The sequence below is a fragment of the Nannospalax galili genome, unplaced genomic scaffold (assembly GCF_000622305.1).
Source record: "Nannospalax galili isolate Female #2095 unplaced genomic scaffold, S.galili_v1.0 scaffold1016, whole genome shotgun sequence".
NCBI classification, from domain to species: Eukaryota; Metazoa; Chordata; class Mammalia; order Rodentia; family Spalacidae; genus Nannospalax; species Nannospalax galili.
In genome coordinates this window covers 689,454-708,648 of record NW_008337919.1, presented here as the reverse complement: position 1 = coordinate 708,648, position 19,195 = coordinate 689,454, and the positions used below count along the sequence as shown (strand labels likewise).

Below are 19,195 nucleotides of genomic sequence, written 5' to 3'. Positions count from 1 at the left end.
TGAGGGAAACAAGTCAGGGAAGAAATGTTTGGGGTCTGAATCAAGCTTCTCAGTTCTAGATGTACACCAGAATTACCTAGGGAGCATTTAAAAAATCATGCCTATTATACAAACACACACACACACATACACATATACACACACACCCCAGAAAAATCATAATCTCTGAAAATCTCTGAAATATGATAGCTCAACAGATAATTGTGATGTATAGAAATCAGGACTGAGAATCCCTTTTTTAGGCCCTCATCATGCCTCACCTGACTGTGTTAAACTGGGAGACTATACCTAAACTAAGCAGTCATGGGGGTTACAAATTGAGAGTGTGTTCTACACAGTAGAGGTAATAATGCTTAGTGGATACCAAGAGGGATGGAGGGGTAAAAGGTGATCCCACATATATGGCTTGAGCAATTGACTGAAGTCATAATGGAAACATAATTAAAGAGCAAAATCAATAGGTTAACATGAAGAAGGAAGGACATCCAAAAAAGGCAGAGGGTGGAGTCAGAGGTCTAGAAATACTTGATGGATAGCTGTAAAGATGAATGGGATATGGTCTTGAAAACAAATAGAGAGAACTTTCCTTAAACCTAAGCAATTAATCCCAAAACCTTTGCTTTCCAAAATAACAGTAAAGTCATGTCTAAATTCTTGCTTTGTTTCACAAATTGGAGGACAATGGGGCTTTGGTGGGTCTTTAGCACAAAAAGGACTTAGTGTACTGTGTAACAACCACCCTCTTCCATGAAATTAAGTTAACTTTTTGAAAGCTTCCTCCATTAAATCTATTTTTATAACATAAGAAATTTATAAGAGAAAGTAAAATAAATGTTAAGAAACAGCCATCAAGGCTATCTATGCTCACATTGTTAACTTCTTAAGCAAAAGAATGCCACTGTTGAATGGTTTGGGAGCACACACTTCTTTATAACTAATCTCATTTCATAGTCATCAGCTTTTCATTACACTATGAGTTCTGCTTGCCAAGAGACATTTAGTAGCTGGGACACCAGAACTAGAGACGCTTAAGCAACCCTGGTGATGGATACAGTCCCACTTTGGCCATTTTAAGCTATGACCCATAACATTGCCTCCAGCCACTCCAGTTTAATGAAGGATGGTGTTTTTCTTTCCTTCAATTAAAAAAAAAAATCATTTTCCCCTTACTCCTGCAAAAAAAAAGATTTCCACAATAAAACCCAGTTAAGGAGTCAGCAACTCTAATGAGGGTATAGCTTTGTCCCAAAGCCTATTTTTAAAACTCAAACCACCTGCTCCAAAATTGCACTGACTGTTCTTCAGCAGCCTGTTAAAGATTTATTTAAATCTTAATTGTAGTGTTTATGAAAGAATGGGGATTGCCAAATTCTGGATTTGGCAGGGAGTCCCAACAATGCTCTTTAAATGTTCTAAGTACCTGGCTGCACACAACTGTCACTGGAGAAGCACAGCCACCCTACCATTATTTCTCCTGGTTCATATTCTTTCTGGTTAAGTATTTCTGAGAGGTAGAAAATAAATCAAAAGTGTTCTGCAATGTGCTTGATACGCTTAGATATTTTTACATCCATGTGTTAGAAAGGGAAAGGACTCCCCACTTCCTCCTGGGATTCATTTCTTTTGAGTTTGCAATGGCCTATTAACTCTTGAGCTATATTTTATAACTCTATGGATCACTGTTTACCTACTGACTTGAAATTCATCCCTGAGAAAATGTCCTTTACATGGGTTTGATCAAAACACCTCATATGGGTGTATGAAATTATCAACAAATTATTAAAAAAAAGAAAATGTCCTTTATGAATGAAGAGGCATGCATTGTACATTGCTCAGGATGGTCCTAGCTGATGTTCATTTCCCAGTAAATGTGAATGGCGCTCCTTTCAAGCTCAAAAGTGATTCATTTTGAAAGACAAGTGTTATGACTGCCCAGCCCGTGACATCACACCCATCAAGCACCAATTTCCTCTCTGAAGTCAGGGCTCTGAACTCTATCTTCTAAATCATTGATGTATGCTCTCTAGTGAATGAATTTCCAAGACCCTAGCAAATACCTGCTTTTCTCATTACTGTCTTTAGTCATCTAAATTAATGTATGTAGTCGATCCTATAGTCTTTTTTAATAATTCAGGTTTCTATGATATTTGACCACTGGGTCTCCCTATTTCCATGAGTAGTGCAGCTCTAAGAGCCACAATATACAATGCTGTGATTTTTGCTAAAGAACTTCCAAATTCCCATTATCCTTCTACCCTTCTTGAATCAAAGCTGCTTCTCCCCTGATCAACCTCTTGTTTCCATATTTACTGCCTCATCTCAAACACTTCCATCCACATGTTTTCTTACCTGAATTTACTCAGAATCCCACCTTGCTCCTTATTTTGGAATGATTTCCCAAGTGATGTACTTATCTCTGTCCCACAAACATACCCATCTTGTGAAACCTTTATAAATGGATCTAGTTCCTGGTAGTAAAGATCTGTATAAAGTGCTGACTTTGTTTTTCTTAAATAATACAAACATGCTAAGAACAGTGTTATCAAAATTTTAAAGTTGGATATAACAACTATAAACTGCATCATTTCAATCACCCATGCTTCAAAAAATAAATAATTTAGATGAGCTTAATTTGTTCAGTGTTGAAGATTGAAAGCTCAATGCAGGAGTGTTTGGCACAGCTGGCAAAGCTCCAGGTCTGTTTATTAGCTTTGCATACTGGTCAGTGAGACTTTCTTTCTCTCAGGGTAAAATTATCATAAATGAGAGCTGTAGAGAATAAATCACACTAACCAAACTCACAAGGGGCTGGTTTCTAATTAAAAATGGCTTTTACTATTTGCTCCAAGAAATGTAAATGCCACATACTTGTGAATACAAATGCTGTTTGATTTAGCCATGGTCCTATGTCCCAATAAACCTAATATAAGTTGAAAACATTAGAGGCTGAAAAATTCTTTTAATACATTTAGCCTACCAAACATCATAGATTAGTAGAGTCTTAAGTGCTCAGTACACTTAAATTAGCCCACATCTAGCACAAAACTTTTTTTACAGATTGAATATCCCGTGAAATTAATTGAATACGGTTCTGAAACTGAAAAATAGCACCATCTGTAAAGTAAACAAATGGTAAGCCAAACCATTCCAATGATGTTTTTCTCATTTATTTTTTATTCTGATGGTGCTTGTTAGGTGCCAGGCTTGTGGCATTAAAGGAATGCCATAAAGTAGGATAGGCTCTGTCATCCTGGTGGAGTGGGCAGGCAACCCTGCACGCTCAAACAGCTTCATGCAGGTCCTCCCTCCTCTCTCCTGGACCACAGTAGATAGTTTCTGTGCTAGCTCCTTGATTCCTTTTCCTTCACTCTTTACTGACAGCTCCACTCTCTTTTGGTGGCCTTGCCTTGGAGATTTCATGATTTATTAGATCATGGGTAAAAAAAGTCATGTCCTCCATGTTGGAAATTTAAGAGATAGCCTTATTCATTTATGGATGAAAAGTTCCCATTCTTACCAGAAGTCATTTGTTAATGTTGTCCTAGGGTAAGTTCTGCAAATGGTTAACATGCACTTTGTGGAACTTACTGGTTTTATTCTCAGTTGGGCTCTTTTTCCAACACTATTTATTGTCTGTACATACCTCATCCCCATCCACAAACAAACTAAACCATGATATATTTCTGCAAAAGCCATCTAAGTAGATTTCCCCATTCAGTCCAGATACTCCACTCTTCCCTGGCTTTCTCTTTTGCTTTAATTTTAATTAGCTGTCATTCATTTAAATTGGCTTTATTTGACAAAGAAGTGATCATTCTTATGAAAGAGTTTTAAAGACTAAGATTCATCATCATCTTATCCTATGCTTCAGGAGTTCGTTGAACAAATCACTTGCTTCTAAATAATCTCTTTCTAAATCCAAACCTTATCAAGAGAAGAGATTAATTAATTGGGACTTTCAGGATTTGTCACATAAAAAGGAAATCATTTAATGACGCTTTACTTAGCTTTCTGTGTCTGTTCTGAACAGGCTCTGCTCCTGTGAAAGGAGATAGGTTTAGATGTTGGGAGGAATTTTCCGATTTTTAGAATTGCTACCAGGGTAAATTTGGTCAAAGTACTGGATTTAGTTGAATGAAAATGTTTTTATGAAACCCATCACCTTGTAAAATATGCTAATAAAAACTTTTAGAGTATTGCTAGGCATTAAAGGTTACTGCCAGGATAGATAATAATGCCCACAACTGTTTTTATGAAGCTAACAGTTACTACTCCATAATGTTTAAGTGGAACACTGAATGTCCTGAAGGAAAGAGCACAGGCTGTGGAGACAGACTGTAGTCCTTGACCTGGTACTCCATATGTGGGCTTAATCTACATTTCTCAATTGTAAAATGAACATTTCAATGGCTTTTACTTCATATAGCCTTGTTCTAGAACTAGGTAATAAATGCAAAAGGCATAGTATAGTAATCTTTACACAGTAGCACTCCATGAAGATTCTACATCTACGGATATCACAATGAAATCTCATCAGTTTGGGCCTTGCTTGAAAATGTATCATATTAATTGTTCTGTTTCATGTGAATCCCTCACAGTAAAAAATAACCTGCTAATTGATAGTGCATATAAATGCTATTGCAAATTGAAAATCCTATACGAAGAAGAGTTATTGCTGTTCTTGTTGACAATTTAATAGACTGGGCTGGAAATTACCTCCTTTATTATTAAAAGTCTGATGAAATATTAAGAAATTACAAAGAGACTGTTTAATGGATGTAAGAGAACAAACTATTAGAAAAACACTCGGTATCTACCTGCATAAATAGCCACTCTACTTCATAAATGATCCTGATCACTGTATGAAAGCTAGTCAGAGCTAGCCTTGCCTTTTCTACATTGTAAGAGTTGTTAGTTGAGATGTGGAAGTATAACAACTCTACACTTCTTTATAATTTTCAGTCATGCCTTTCTTCATGGGTGAACAGAGTTGTTTAATTTGTTTTATATAACAAATTTCCCACAGGGCAAAACCAAAATGCTATGCAGAATTCCATGCTTGGTAAACTCCATCTAGAAATAATTGTGGCTGACAAAAGTACTCACAGGTTTATTCACTTTTTAATGAAGAACGAAGGAATAAGTGGTTCCCTTCCATTTCTCCATACCCAACCCACCATATTCTCCCAACCAATTAGTGGCAATCAGTCCTTTAATTAGCTAACATCTGCTTGACACCTGCTTATGCTGGATGCTATGTTAGACAATTTCGAGGGATAGGGAAATGTCCATATGGGATGTAGAATTTAATTGAAGGGCAAAATGTGCCTTGTGTAGGAGATAAACAGGAAAGGGGAGTTAGGAGCTTGTAGATACAGAGATTCCTTTTGGAGTGGAAGATGTTCTAGAACTGGATTGTGGTAGTTTTACAACATTGTGGTCTAAATGTCAGTGAATTATATACTTCAAAATGACTATAATGCTGAATTTAAATTTTACATCATATGAGTTGTGTACCTAGTATAAAACAGGAACTAAGTTTCAAAAATATAATAGAAAAGAATTATTAGGGGAGTAGTAATGCCTAGAACTCAACTATATCTGTAAGATTTCAAACCTAAGTAACTTCAGGGGACCAGCAGGTGTTATAAATAATTAAACGAGCAAGGCAGCCAGGTAAGAGATTCAAACACAATTTGTTTATACATCAGATACATGGAAACAATATTTATCTAAAAGTAACAGAATGCTTTTTCCATTCTCTTGGAACAAGAAGTCCTTTTCTGAGTCGTTTCCACTTTCCTACTGGTGATACAGATATGAATCCCAATAAACCCAAGACCAAGTGCAAAGAGAACTGACAATTGAAATTCAGGTTTCATGCCTTGGACAACAAGAAGGGCAGGGACAGTGGTCAGCTGGAGAGAAACCCTCTGTGAAGCATGTCAGCCTCATTGGATTGAGGATTCCAGGGTTCAATGATATGCCCAATACTTGAATGCATATGGAAAAAAATCCTGATTAAATATTCATTCAACAGTCTACAGGTCAGATGTAACCATCAGCAAACTAATTGTGGAGAATGTAGGACTGGAGAGAGAAGAGAAAGGATGCAGGGCTGGGTGCTTCTAGGAGACTTGCATGGGCAGAGCTGAGTGGGGTGGCCTTGAGTCATCCACCAGACATGAAAAGGATGAGCTTGGTAGGTAGAGTGAAGGGTCAAGTGTATGTGTAGGTAACAATCTGGGAGCAGATCCAGCTGAGAGAATTCCATGAAGATGGAGATTGAACATCCAGCCAACAGAGCTTGGATTGTCAGCAGAGAATGAGGCATTAGTGTAGACTATGCAGCCTCCACACCAGCAAACTCAGACAGCATCTTCCTCTGAGCCTTCTGGAATATGAAGAAGATTAACCTCAAATCCGGAAAGATTAAGGACAGGAAGAAGGCTGTATTAGTCACTTTTCTGTTGCTGTGATAGAAACACTGACGAAAGCAATTTATAGAAGAAAGAGTTTATGTGAGCTTATGGTTCCAGGGGAATTACAGTCCATCATAGCAGGGAGACATGGTGGCTGGAGGTGGCTGGAGCAGGGGCAGCAAAAGTAAAGCTCTCACATCATCACATAGGCACAGGAAGCAAGAGAGAACAACTGGAGATCCGGCAAGGCTTAAGAACTCTCTAAGCCCACACACAGTGACATGCTTCCTCCAGGATAGCCACACCTTCTAAAACCTCAATAAACAGCACCATCATTTGGGGACAAAATGTCCAAATACTTGGAGCCTATAAGGGACATTTTCATTCAAACCATCACAGAGGCCTTCTCTGTAAGAGCCAGGGCTTGTCAACACTATGGGATGACCACTGCATAGTTTCAGAATCCACCATCTGCTTATGCCTGGCTAACAACAGAGACTCCGGGTTTGAAATACCTGCCAATTTTTGTTCATTGTAAGCAATATTATTCTTTGTCTGAGCTCCTGTTTAAGCTTCAGCCTTTCTGTGACCTTTCTTAATGGAAGTAGGTTAAAACCTTATCCCTCCCTCTTGTAAAGTCTGTTTCTTGGCTGGGGTCCAGCATGGGATCAGCTAATATGAGTTTCTCCCACTGCTCAGGAATCCTTGCTTCTGCCCCAACTGCCACCCACCTGGCAGCATACTGACCTTTCCCTGCAGTTCTGCTTCATCTGATTTCACAAGGAAAGGAAGACAGAGACAGTAGCGCTGCAATTAGAATCAAGGAATGGAAGCTCCCATTTAGGAGTGGAGAAAGAGACAAGAACATAGATTTTGAACAGTTAGGAATGAAAATTATCTACTGCAGTTTGATTTTAGTAGTTACTTTCCAAGAAACTAAATAGGTAGTATGCTTTTTCTCTCAAACCTAAAAGATCAGAGAGCACAAATGGAGTTCAAGACTTTGCTGGGGTGAAAAATAAAAGAGCAAAAATTGTACTTTGACTATTAACGTGTGGGAAGGAATTTAGATATACCTATAAGATTGAATAAAAATGCTGAACAAAGGGGCTGAGAAAGAGGTAGTTCAATGGTCAGTACTGGAACTGATTATTTCTAACACAGGACAGTCACAGTGTGGTGCTGTGACACTGCAGTGCCCTCGAATGGCAGAGTGACAGCCTGGAGCCTGCCACCTTGGTGAACAGCATGTTTTGGGCCTTGTGGTCTTGCTTGCTGCCCTGTAGGTATCAGGTTGAAAAAACACCAGACTTCCCTGAGCTTTGCTCCAAAGACCTCAAGGATCAGAGTAGAGAAATGTGAGAACTATGCCAATGAACCATGCCCCTATCATCAGCCACAAAGCCCAGAGTTTTTGATGCTCATGTTCACTAGCATGTATTACAGTGTCCTCAAAAGTAGTCAACTGCCCTTTCAACTGCACTGGGGCCACAGCAAAAAGAGCTGGACTTAAACACCCAGACAAAGTACTTTTGTTAGGTAGGAGATGTTCCCTAATAGATTTTGCCAGGAATTGGAATGGTTTCTCCAGGACAGTTTAGGGTTTCCTTCTGAAGAGATCTCCAGGACATCACACATTGTCCCTCATTTTATGTAGTGATGCTTTAAATATGTGGGGGGGGGGTTGAGATATAATTTATATGCAATACAATTTAGCCACCTATGGCAAATAATTCAATGGTTTCCTTATATACATAGAACTATGCAAGTTTCATTTGGATCTATTTTGGAATGGTTCTTCACTGGGGCAAAGAAGCCTATGTCCATTAACATCCATTCCCCCTTTCACTTCTCCCTTTACTTACCTGTAGACAACAACTGATCTTTTCCTCTCTATAGACTTGCCTATTCTAGATATTTCCTATCAAAGAAATCATATGTGGCCCTCTATGCCTGGCTTCTTTCACTTAGCGAACTCTTTCCAACATCCATCTGTGTTGTAAACTATACAAGTACTTCATTACTTTTCACTATGAATCCATTATATGGCTATGGCAATTTTATTTGTCCATTTATCAGTTAATGGTCATTTGGACTGCTCCTACTTTGTGACTATTACAATTTATGCTGTTATAAACATTTCTGTACAAGGTCTTATGTAAGCATATGTGTTCATTTCTCTTGGGTGTGTATCTAGGAGTAGAACTGTTGAGTTAATTTATTGTGCTTATTAAACTATTTGAGAAACTGCTAGACAGTTTACCAAAGAGGCTTCATTGTTTACCTCTTTCTGACACTTTATAAGTCTAGTGAATCATTTTTTAGTCGATATAAAATACACATATAAAAGTTGCCTTCTTTGCCTTTTTAAAGTATACTTTGATAGTGTTGAATAGATGCAGAATGCTTTCCAGCCAATATCCAGAACTCTTTCAGTCTTGCAAAACTGAAAATCCACCTGTCAAATAGTTCCCCCTTTTCTCTACTCTCAACCTCTTGACAGCCGTTGTTCTATTTTCCATCTCTTTAATTTAGCTCCTGGGTACCTCCTGCGAGTAGAATCACATGGTGTTTTCTTTTTGTAACCAACCTCTCTCACATAGTATAACATTCTCAAGATTCACTCATATAATAGCATATATCAGTATTTCCTTCCTTTTACTGCCTTATATTCTATTGCATGTGTAGACTGCAGCTTGTTTATCCATTCCTAGGTTGGCGGGCATGTGGTTTGATTCTACATTCTGTTGTCGATACTGCTATGCACGAAGTTGTATAGAGGACAGTGCTTCCAAGCCTTTAAAATGCCTGAGACCCTGGCAGTCTGTTCAGTCACGAGTCCTGAGAACCAATTCTCCTGCCCCTGATTCCAGCTTAGGATACCTGCGGTAGAATTTTAAATTTTTGGTTCATTTCAGGCATCTCTAATGCAGGGGCCTCCAACCCTGATCACAGCAACTGGAATCACACACCCCCTAGAGTGAAATTTCATCCTCTCTCTCTGTTGTCTGCTTCAGTAAAATTTTTGCACATCAAAAAGTGGTTGACTTTTTATATAATCCCTTTTTTCCTCAGTATAGTTCACACATTTTTCCAAACAAAATCTCATCAAGCTCCTGTCCATTCTTTTATAGAAAAGAACAGAGGCAAGAGTTCAGGTCATGTTGAGATCAATGTCTGGGCATGCCTGTTGTGAATTTTACACAGGACAGTAGTTATTCTTTCTGGGTCAGACCTGGGGAATCCCAAGGCAGTGCTGAATGTGGACACAGTGTTCTGATTAGGAAGCAACACTGTCTCTGCCAGAGAGGAACTGGAAAGGTTCTGCTAGGGGAAGAATGAGAAAAGATGGTTAACACTTCAGTGGTTCATTGAGAGAGTTCACTATTCAGTCGATGAAGACATATGTGTGCTGAAGTTATTAATAGCACATGATGCCGACTGGGTGACAGGTGTCGAGGACTGGAAGCTAAAGCAGTAACCTACTTATCAGGAGAGCTTTGTCAGACTCAACAGTCAGCTTGCTTTCTGACCTTGGGCTGCTTATTTGACCTCGATGAACCACATTTTCCTGGACAGTAAATTGGAAACAACTTTCAAACTTTCATAAGATTGTAAGGCTTCACTGACTGATGTGTGACTTCCTGCTGATGCTGGTATATATGGATGAGAGGGTAAAGACTTCTGAAAGCAATCTATGTCGCTATAGCTAAGGTGAAACCACTGTTACCTGGGTGTAGCAACCATAAAGTCTAAAGAGTTAGAAGAAGAAAAAATGCTCTAGGGGATGAATTTGTGGTTGTGAGTGAGGCTGTGACTTTTAAACACTCGAGGACACAGGTGGAAAATGTGAGTGGCTTCTCATACAAAGATTTCACCTTTGTGATTCACTTGGATGGAGAATTCTGTACTACACAGGAAACTCCCATTTTCCTTAAGTCTAAACAGTTAAAAGTACTAATGACTATGAGTTTGATCTTGATATCTCACTATTTTAAACACCGTACTTTGTGATGAACTTGCATTGTTAGTCATGTTAAAGGAGTTTAATTTCCAGAACCTTTTGTGTCTATGTTTCTCTCGTTCATTATGGAGATGCAGTTTGGCAATGTCCATCATGAATCTTAAATTGTTAAGAAAGAGTCTACTGATTGGTTCACCCACAGTGTTAAATCTCTTTAATTGATAAAAGTGTATGTTAATTATTAATTAACATAGAACTTATAATTTAATGGCAGCAAAATAGTACTTCCCTTCTGCTGGGCATATGGAAAGGCAGAGGAGGCTACAGATCATTAAGTGATATTCTGGCTTTCCCATTTTCTAGCCAAGGGAAGAAATGTTTAAACAAATCACTCCTCCATTTTGTTCCTTCATTCTCTTATCAGAAAATTAGAGAAAATGACACATGCTCATAGATGAAATGTGTTAAAAATATACAAACTACTTTGACTATTACTTGTGGTGTAGTAATCATTGGATGAATGCCAGTCTATCATCACTAACGCTGGGGCTGTCATCATAACACTTTACAGTTTGCTTGGCACTTTCACCCACATTTTCTCATTTGAGATTCATAACCCTGTAAAACAGGCAAGGCAAATGACTTAAATCATGCAAATGGGTATCAAAAGCTGCAAATTTCTCATCATATCAAACCGAGTAGGTAGGCTTGGTGAGTTGCTTGGTGGGGAAAGACACTTGCAATCAAACCTGCCAATCTGAGTTCAATCCAGAACCCACTTGGTGGCTTCTGAGGCATGCATACCCTGCACTTCCAACCCACAATAAATAAATAAATAAATAAATAAATAAATAAATAAATAAATAAATGCTTAAAATGAAAATAAAACCTAGTAAGTGTTGACAGTGGGACTATCAGTGTGCTTTGGCTGGTAACCCCCCACTCTCACCATGTTCCCATCAGCCATGTTGGGGAAATGGCTGCTATCATAACATGATGATCTAGGTACTCTCTCTTGAGTAGCCATGTATTTCTAGGATTCCAGATAAAGGTAGGGAAGCTTAGGATATTTTGGCTTATGTGATCAGAAATCATGTTGACCTCAACTCATATATCAGCATCATAAATCCAGATGAAAGGCTTGTGTAAGTCAGTATTTTTCAACACGAGCTAATTATTTCTGGATATGCTTCAAGTTCAGTATTTTTCAACATGAGCTAATTATTTCTGGATATGCTTTAAGTTCAGCACTTTTCCAAATATGCTAATAATAGGTAAAAGAAGTACTGGCAGAAGAGATGATATGATTGATCCTGTAACTTTGTATCGAAATTTGTATTAGCTTTGTCCCAAATTCTGGGATTATTTTTCTCCAAAATTTCATCCAAGGATCCTACATGTCAGTGGACTCCTCTGACATAAAGCCCTCTTCCCACTAGTGTTGGAAAAAAAGCAACATCCTCTAAGCAAATAGGTACAAAGCATTGTGATGGTTAAGCAACAAGGATATCATTTAGATAATACTTGCCCTCCTCCAGGCTGGGTCCAGTTTTTGGAAAATGAAACTCTAGCCAGATGGATTGTGCAAACATTAGGAAAGAGAGTGTCTTCAGCACCAACTGACTAAGGCTTATCATAGGTAAAGAAATATCTATTGACTCTAAGAGAATAAGATGATCATTATACAGAGAAGAAAATGAAAGAGAAATTCAAGCCAAAGATGGGTGGAAATAATCTCCACTATTTTGTAGAACCTTGCTTTTCTGATGGCTTCTCCTCCCAAGTCCTACAATAGTTCATTTGGATTCTGACAACAGAGTAGCAGTTGAAATTCAACCTCGGACTGATCATCTAATCATTTAGTACCATGTGTGAATTCAAAATCTTAACACATGAGAATTATTTTCTCTTTTCATTCTCTTTAAGAAAATAAGTATCCTGGGGCTGGAGAGATGGCTCGGCAGTTAAGAACACCAACTGCTCTTGCAGAAGACCTGGGTTTGAATCCCAGCACCCACACGGCAGCTAACAACTGTCCATAACTCCAGTTCTAGGAGACCCAACAGCCTCTTCTGTCTTTCATGGGCATTGCACCACATAGGTGCACTTACCTACATGCGGGCAATACACACATACACATAAAATAAAAATAGTAAATAAAAAAATTAAAAAAGAAAAGTATCCTTTGGTTATCTGAGAGATTTTTGACATGGATGTGAAATATTAGGCTGCCTGACCCCCCATCCCAGTGCTGGGAGCTAAGAATAAAATCACCTGATATAATCATATTGAATCCTTGTGTCTCCTCAGAGATAGGGCCAGATGTAACCAGAAGGATTTATAGGGTGTAAAATTGAGAATGGATTAGAAAAGGCTTTCTGTGTTCAGCCCAACACATCCTAAATCAACATCCCTCGAATGGACCAGAGCAATTTCTGGCTGGTCTAGTAGGGAAGTTGCTATGGCAACTGACAGGCAAGTGCATCCTGTGGAATGTGAATGCAAACAATGGAATGATAGGATTGTGTGCAGGGCAGCACACTAAGCTGCTTCCTCCGAGGGCCATCATCGTAAGTGTGACATTGGCCCTGCATTTGTAACCTCTTGCAATGTTGTTGCTCATTTGAAATTTATTAAGTGTCTTTTCCCAGCTATTGGTTCAAAAGCATTCTGCTCATAGACAAAACAGGCTATGGAAAAATATCACTCCCCGCTACATAGATGCAGTGGTATACAAAGGCTGTTTCATTAACAGCATTCCATATCCAGAGAAGGTTGAAGCAGGCCTAAGGTGAGTCCTGTGACTCTTTAGTGCCACCTTGTGTCCTATTAGATACTGAAACTACTAGAAATCCATTGTTAGATGTACTGGGCAGCAGCAGCAGGGAAGACGGGAAAAGTCAGAATAGGACTGGGTGGGAACGTGGCAGTCTCTTTCATTAGAAAATGCACGGGCGTCTTCGTCTTCTAACCTCCAGTTTATATGAAAATGAAAATTAAAACTTTGGTAGAATGTGGAAATGGGAAAAGAATGAAATGTCAAGTAATGGCAGTTTTAGGAAAGAATGCAAGTGGCCGCCTGCTTGCCAGGTTTATTAGTTACTTTTCTTGTGGTAATGACCCAATACCAGACAAAAACAACCCAAGGAAGGAAGGGTCTGTTGGGGCTCATTTTTTCAAAAGAATCAGTCCATCATGGCAGAGCAGAACAAATCACCTCATGGTGGCCAGGAAGCAAAGAAAGGAGGAATTCAGAAATGGTCGAAGGCAAAACAGAGAATACACCCCAATAATGTACTTTATTCAGTTAAACCCCACACCCATTCCTTGCCACCTCCAAATAATGCAACCTCCAAATAATGCCACCAATAATTTTGATTCATTGAATAAGTCAAAATTCTCATCATGTAATTGTCTCTGGACAAGCTGTCACACATACACTCGGTGCTTTACTGCTCCCTTAGGCATTTCTCAACCCATCCAAGATGACAAGAGTAACCATCAGACCAGGGGTAGGAGGAAGGGAATGGATAAAGTCAGACTTGGTGTTGAGGATTCTTAATGTTACTTTTACTGACTCGACTACTTTTCAGAAAATCTATTTGCTATGCTGGTAGCATAACTGGATCCATACAGACAAATACGATGTGCACCACCAATTCTACTTCATACTTCATGATCAGTGGGTAGTGCTTTATCCCCACCTGTCATGCCTAAACCAAACCTGCCTCCTATCACTGCCTCTCCATCACCACATCACCATTCAAAACCATAACCAAGATTTGTTAAATGTGAAATAACCAAGCTGTGTTTCTGTGTGTTTCCTCCAGGGTTTGAGTTTTTTGAAACCAGTGCCAAGGATAACATTAATGTCAAGCAAACCTTTGAGCGTCTTGTGGATATCATCTGTGATAAAATGTCTGAGAGCTTGGAGACCGACCCAGCCATCACTGCTGCAAAGCAGAGCACAAGACTCAAGGAAACGCTTCCTCCACCACAGCCCAACTGTGGCTGCTAATGTCTCCCCACATAAGAGCTCCAAGGGGCTCCAGTGGCCAAGAAACAGCATTTATAAATGGTTTATTAGCCTTCACTTATACTGCCTAATAATTATTTGAAGGAAATCTTTGATGTCAATGGCCTATATATGCATTCAAACCTTGAGCGACTTATTGTGTTAATATGTGGCAAACATGTGATCTTAAATTTGTAAAGACTATCAATCTATAAACACCTGGTACTTGCATGTGACTTATTTATTTGTCTTTGAGACTTTTTTCTTTTAAATATTTCTACTCAGTTAAGCTACTGCTGAAACCTCAGACCATAATTTCACTGCAAATAATTTTTGTGCCATGGATTCAAATTATGCTATTCACTTGTATGGACGATGACCAAGGAATTCCTTGTGTGTGTGTGTGTTGTGAGTAGGGGGAGATGCCAGAATTTATTTGCTTTACCATAGCTGAAAATGAAGTAGAACTTTGGCTCTTGATAGAGACCAGGTCTGGGACGTTTATTATTAGGAAATATACCTATTTTGCACTTTTATTAATAACTGAAGAGTGTATTGACTATAAAGAAATTAAAGGACTCGGTGGCGGTGCCTGGAATTCAGAAGGCTAAGGTCTAAGGGGATCATGGGTTCAAGGCTAGTCTGGACTACAAAGCAAAAAAACTCTTGTCTTGAAAAAAAGGAAAAAGAGTTAAAATACTGTTTTAAAGACCCTTGCAACTTTCCTAGGTCAATAATATTAACCTGATTCGAGCTAGATTTAAACAATAATCTAAGCTTATGTGTTTAAATAAGTGGGGAAATAAGTAATTCCCTGCGCCGGGAACTACTTTTCCACTGAGTCTACCCAACTTTGAATCTTTGTGAGCACTGACCCATGAGGAGGTATCTACTGAATTTCAGTCGAGCAGCAGTTATTGCATCCAGGAATTGTGTGAGTAGTTGTAGAACTCCATGGCTGGAGCGGCTGCCATTCCCTTCATGACCTGTGTCCATAACACACACTGCAAAATATTATAGTCCCTCTCTGAAACCATCATCAGTTATGGGACTAGAGACTAGGTTGAAGCTTGTTAGGGCTCCTTACCCTGTAAAAGGTAGACTTGCTTCCCCAACCACTGCTTTCTGCTCCAACTTCAGCTAAGTTCTACCTATTACAAGCTGTTTGGACAGTCTTTCAGTGGGTTCCATACTGAGGAAAAGACCACTTTCAACTCAACATTTTTCAGGATATTTAAACTTCTTAAGCACATCCTAAATATGTAAGTCTCTAAACACACTTAAGTTACACAGAGAACACTTTTTAGAACTGAGAGTTACAGAAACACCCAGGAGCCCAACAGCAGTTTGAGCAAGGGAGAAAACCATTCAAACATCCTGGGTTTTATTCTAGGTTTCTTGAAGACTTATAGAGATAACACACAACAAATCTTACCTGCTGTGCTGAATGTCAGGAGAAATTTGGACCTCTACCACCATCCAGCAGCATTTGCAGCTGGGATCTACAGAAGGCATCAAGCAGCCCTTGATGCCTTTTGAAGGATAGTTTCCTAAGGTGAACTTTCTCCATTTTTGTGGTTGTATGAAGGATTCACCCTTCCCTTCAAAAATAAAGAAATTTCTCATGAAGGTATTCAGTGCAAGCGTGTCGGGCAAAGATATGACAGCATGATTATATATATATATATATATATATATATTATTTTCTTAGTCTAAATATCCCAGTCTCTGATATAGACACAATATTATATATCTGGAAAATGAATACCTAGAAGTTAGGGAACTCAGTTCTATACATCATTAGTAACTTTAAAGGTAAAAATCACAGGAGAGAACATGTGAGATGCCAAACTCTATCTATGTTTTTTTCATACCTTCTTAGTTTTAGATTCACAAATTGGTAATAAATTTCCACTTTGTCACCCTGAGGGGCAAGCCTTCACTAACTAAGGACAAGAAGATGCTATTTTTTATGAGATTTTAGTAAGGCACCTAGATTCAAGAATCAAAGAAATTTAAATGATGGGAAAGAGAGGAGCAGGGGCATAAAGACAGATTTATTTGCAGTAGTTATTAGTCTGTATAACATTGCCTCATATCTGCCACCTGAACTAGAATGTGGCCATGTTAAGTAGTATAGCTGTTAAGCTCACTTTACGATCTAATGTGAAACAATAAAGCAAGGAACTCCACGCCATCCTCCCTCACACATATACAATGACTGTAAAAGGTTTCGATCAAGTATTTTAAATGATTTCAGAACAGTGTTGGTGTGCATATTGTCATAAAATGAGAGAGGGGGAGGAAAGAAAGGGAAAAGACATGTTTGCTCATTTGGAAATTCCCTTGAAGAACTGGTTAAACTTAACTGACCAAAACCAAATGCACACTCATACACAGTATCAAGCACCCCAATGTTAGTTGCCTGCCAATCAAAGGAGAGAATGGCTGAGAAGCCCTAGTGTCATTGCCCCAGGACGTTCAATACTCACTTCCCTGTTATTAACCCCCACTGAACAGCTTCTACTGTCAGGATGGCCTTCGAATGACTATCAGAAGCAAGGGCTTTGTGTAATTCCTCTTCTGTGCCCTTTCAAGTTTAGTATCCCTGCTGTCTGATAAGTAAGTGCTGAGGTCTGTTTTTGGAAAGGGGGATGTGATGATGTCTTCAGTAGAAGCAGAAAGTTGCAGCACTATCATGATAAATGTGAAATCTAAATTCTACAAAATTGCAACTGGACTGTATAAGACATCAATATACTCAGTTAAAAATACAATTATTTCACTCACTTCACTCTTAACCAGATTCATTATAGGCCATTTGTTTATTTAGCACATTTCTCGTTTTTTAGATGCCAGTTTAAGCTTCTAATTTTAACTCTGTCTATGCTAACAATGATCTTAAAGTAAAACACACAATCCATTGTTCACTGAGCTTCTGTAAAGTGACATTAATCTTTTAATGTCATAGTTCATAGTCAGTGGTTCACTGTGACATGTTTCATTCAACATGTATTTTAGTGCACTACTAATGTCCTACAGTTCTTTAGTTACTTGTGTGGCATTTGTGGGACTATATAAAATTGTATCCAAACTGTGACAAGCTTCACCACGCTGAGGTAGCAACTGCATGTGAAAAACTGTGATATAAATGATCCTAAAGTCAGGACTCCAACTGTTCTAGACCAAAAAGCTAGCCTGTTTGTTGCTCATCTTCAGAGTACTATTGGAATGCTCAATCAGGTATTTTTGACCTGTTGTATCAGGAGCTGACCCATCTGTCTGAGGAACCCTTTCTGTCTAATTTGAAGTCTTCTTGGCAGGTCCTGGGAGCACTGCTCTTTCATACTCACACTCAGTGTGCTCTGTCAGGGTGCCACATGAGCAGCTAGACTCCAGAGGCCTTTCAAAAGCCACTCTGGATGATGCAGTCTCTACAAACCTTCTTAATCCTGCCTATTAGTGGATACTACCTGCACTTTAGTGGTATGCCAGTAAAATGGTGAAGGCTTGCTGATGTGCTAAATCTTTGGATAGTAGAGTCAGCTCTTTGCAATTCTTTATAGTTTATGTAATTTTTTTTCCAAAATCAGTCCAGTGTTTTGTGTATTGGTGTTTAATTAGGACAAACTAGGTAAAAAATAAATTTGGATAAAGTGTATGATCAAATAGGAAAAAAAATTATTTATCCCTACACTGCACCTAAAGTGCTCTGGATTCTAGAAATATAGTATCCCCTAAGGAGTTAGAAAATAGGTTGTGGGGATTTATCTAAAATACACCTACCTATTGTAAGTGGAATTTCATAAGTAAATGTATTTTTAAACCTTTCTATAAATGCTTGGCACTCCAATCAACTATCTCCCTATGGTAGACGAAACTATTTACTGTTGGGCCACACATAGACTATTAACCCTCCCAACACACACTTATAAACACTAATACCTTTTTTATTTTTTACTGAAGGGAAAATTTTATCTATGGTGCTTTCTCTGTCCAGGGAAAAAGGAGCATTTTGCTATGTACCTACTGTAACTCATATAGATTCTTCACATGGATTTGATTAGTCTGTGTCTATGCACATAATGACTTCTGAAACACAGAGGGAAAAAGAAAGTATATTTTGCAAGCACTGTAGGTAACAGAAATGAATCATTTCAAAACTTCACCCAGGGTTTGAGTATTAAGATCAGATTATGTAGCCAAGGGGCACATTATACTTTATCTTTACATTGCTCTTTTCTCCTTTCAGGTTTTTAAATTTTCTTTTGGATATTTTCAAAGCACCATCCTCACAGAATGACAGTGTCAAGTTGCACCATTTGTCTCTCTTCAGCAACTATTATTGGTGGAGTTTCAATAAATTATTACTTGCTGAAAATGAGGCAGGGGATTGCCTGTGTATTTCATTCACCTCTGTTGTGTTCATTTTCCCTTTATCGTGGACAACTGAGAGTTACTGTGGCTTTATTTCATAGTGGAACTATCATCATATTCATGTCATTCAGGGCTAAGGATTGCTTAGGTTCATGAATGCTGTTCTTACAGACACAGATGGTACATGAGCCCCACAGACACTTGGCCTTTCAGGGATATGAGAATGACCCATATCTGACTAGTGAATCCATACTCCTTGTCCAAATGAAGTCTGAGGATTGTCTGCTGTGTCAATATGATGGTTTTTCATGCATTGTTTCATCATCCCTAGGAAGTATGGTGAATGAGAACTGTCCTGTAATTCCTGTTAATATATTGTTAATGTCAGACGTGATGTGATACAGTTGGACTGTCCAA

General features: G+C 38.6%; 1 protein-coding gene across 2 annotated transcripts in view; it reads left to right on the top strand.

The window, feature by feature from the left end:
* Rab3c (RAB3C, member RAS oncogene family) overlaps positions 1-16,063 on the top strand; it is a 270,979-nt gene extending 254,916 nt beyond the window's left edge. Inside the window, exon 5 of one of the 2 annotated variants that reach the window (XM_029563418.1) lies at positions 14,217-16,063. In XM_029563418.1, coding sequence (XP_029419278.1) covers positions 14,217-14,404 — 188 coding nt within the window. In that variant the 3' untranslated portion in view covers positions 14,405-16,063. The remainder of the gene's footprint in view (positions 1-14,216) is intronic. The other variant, XM_008832828.1, reaches the window with a different exon arrangement.
* The last annotated feature ends 3,132 nt before the right edge of the window (positions 16,064-19,195 follow it).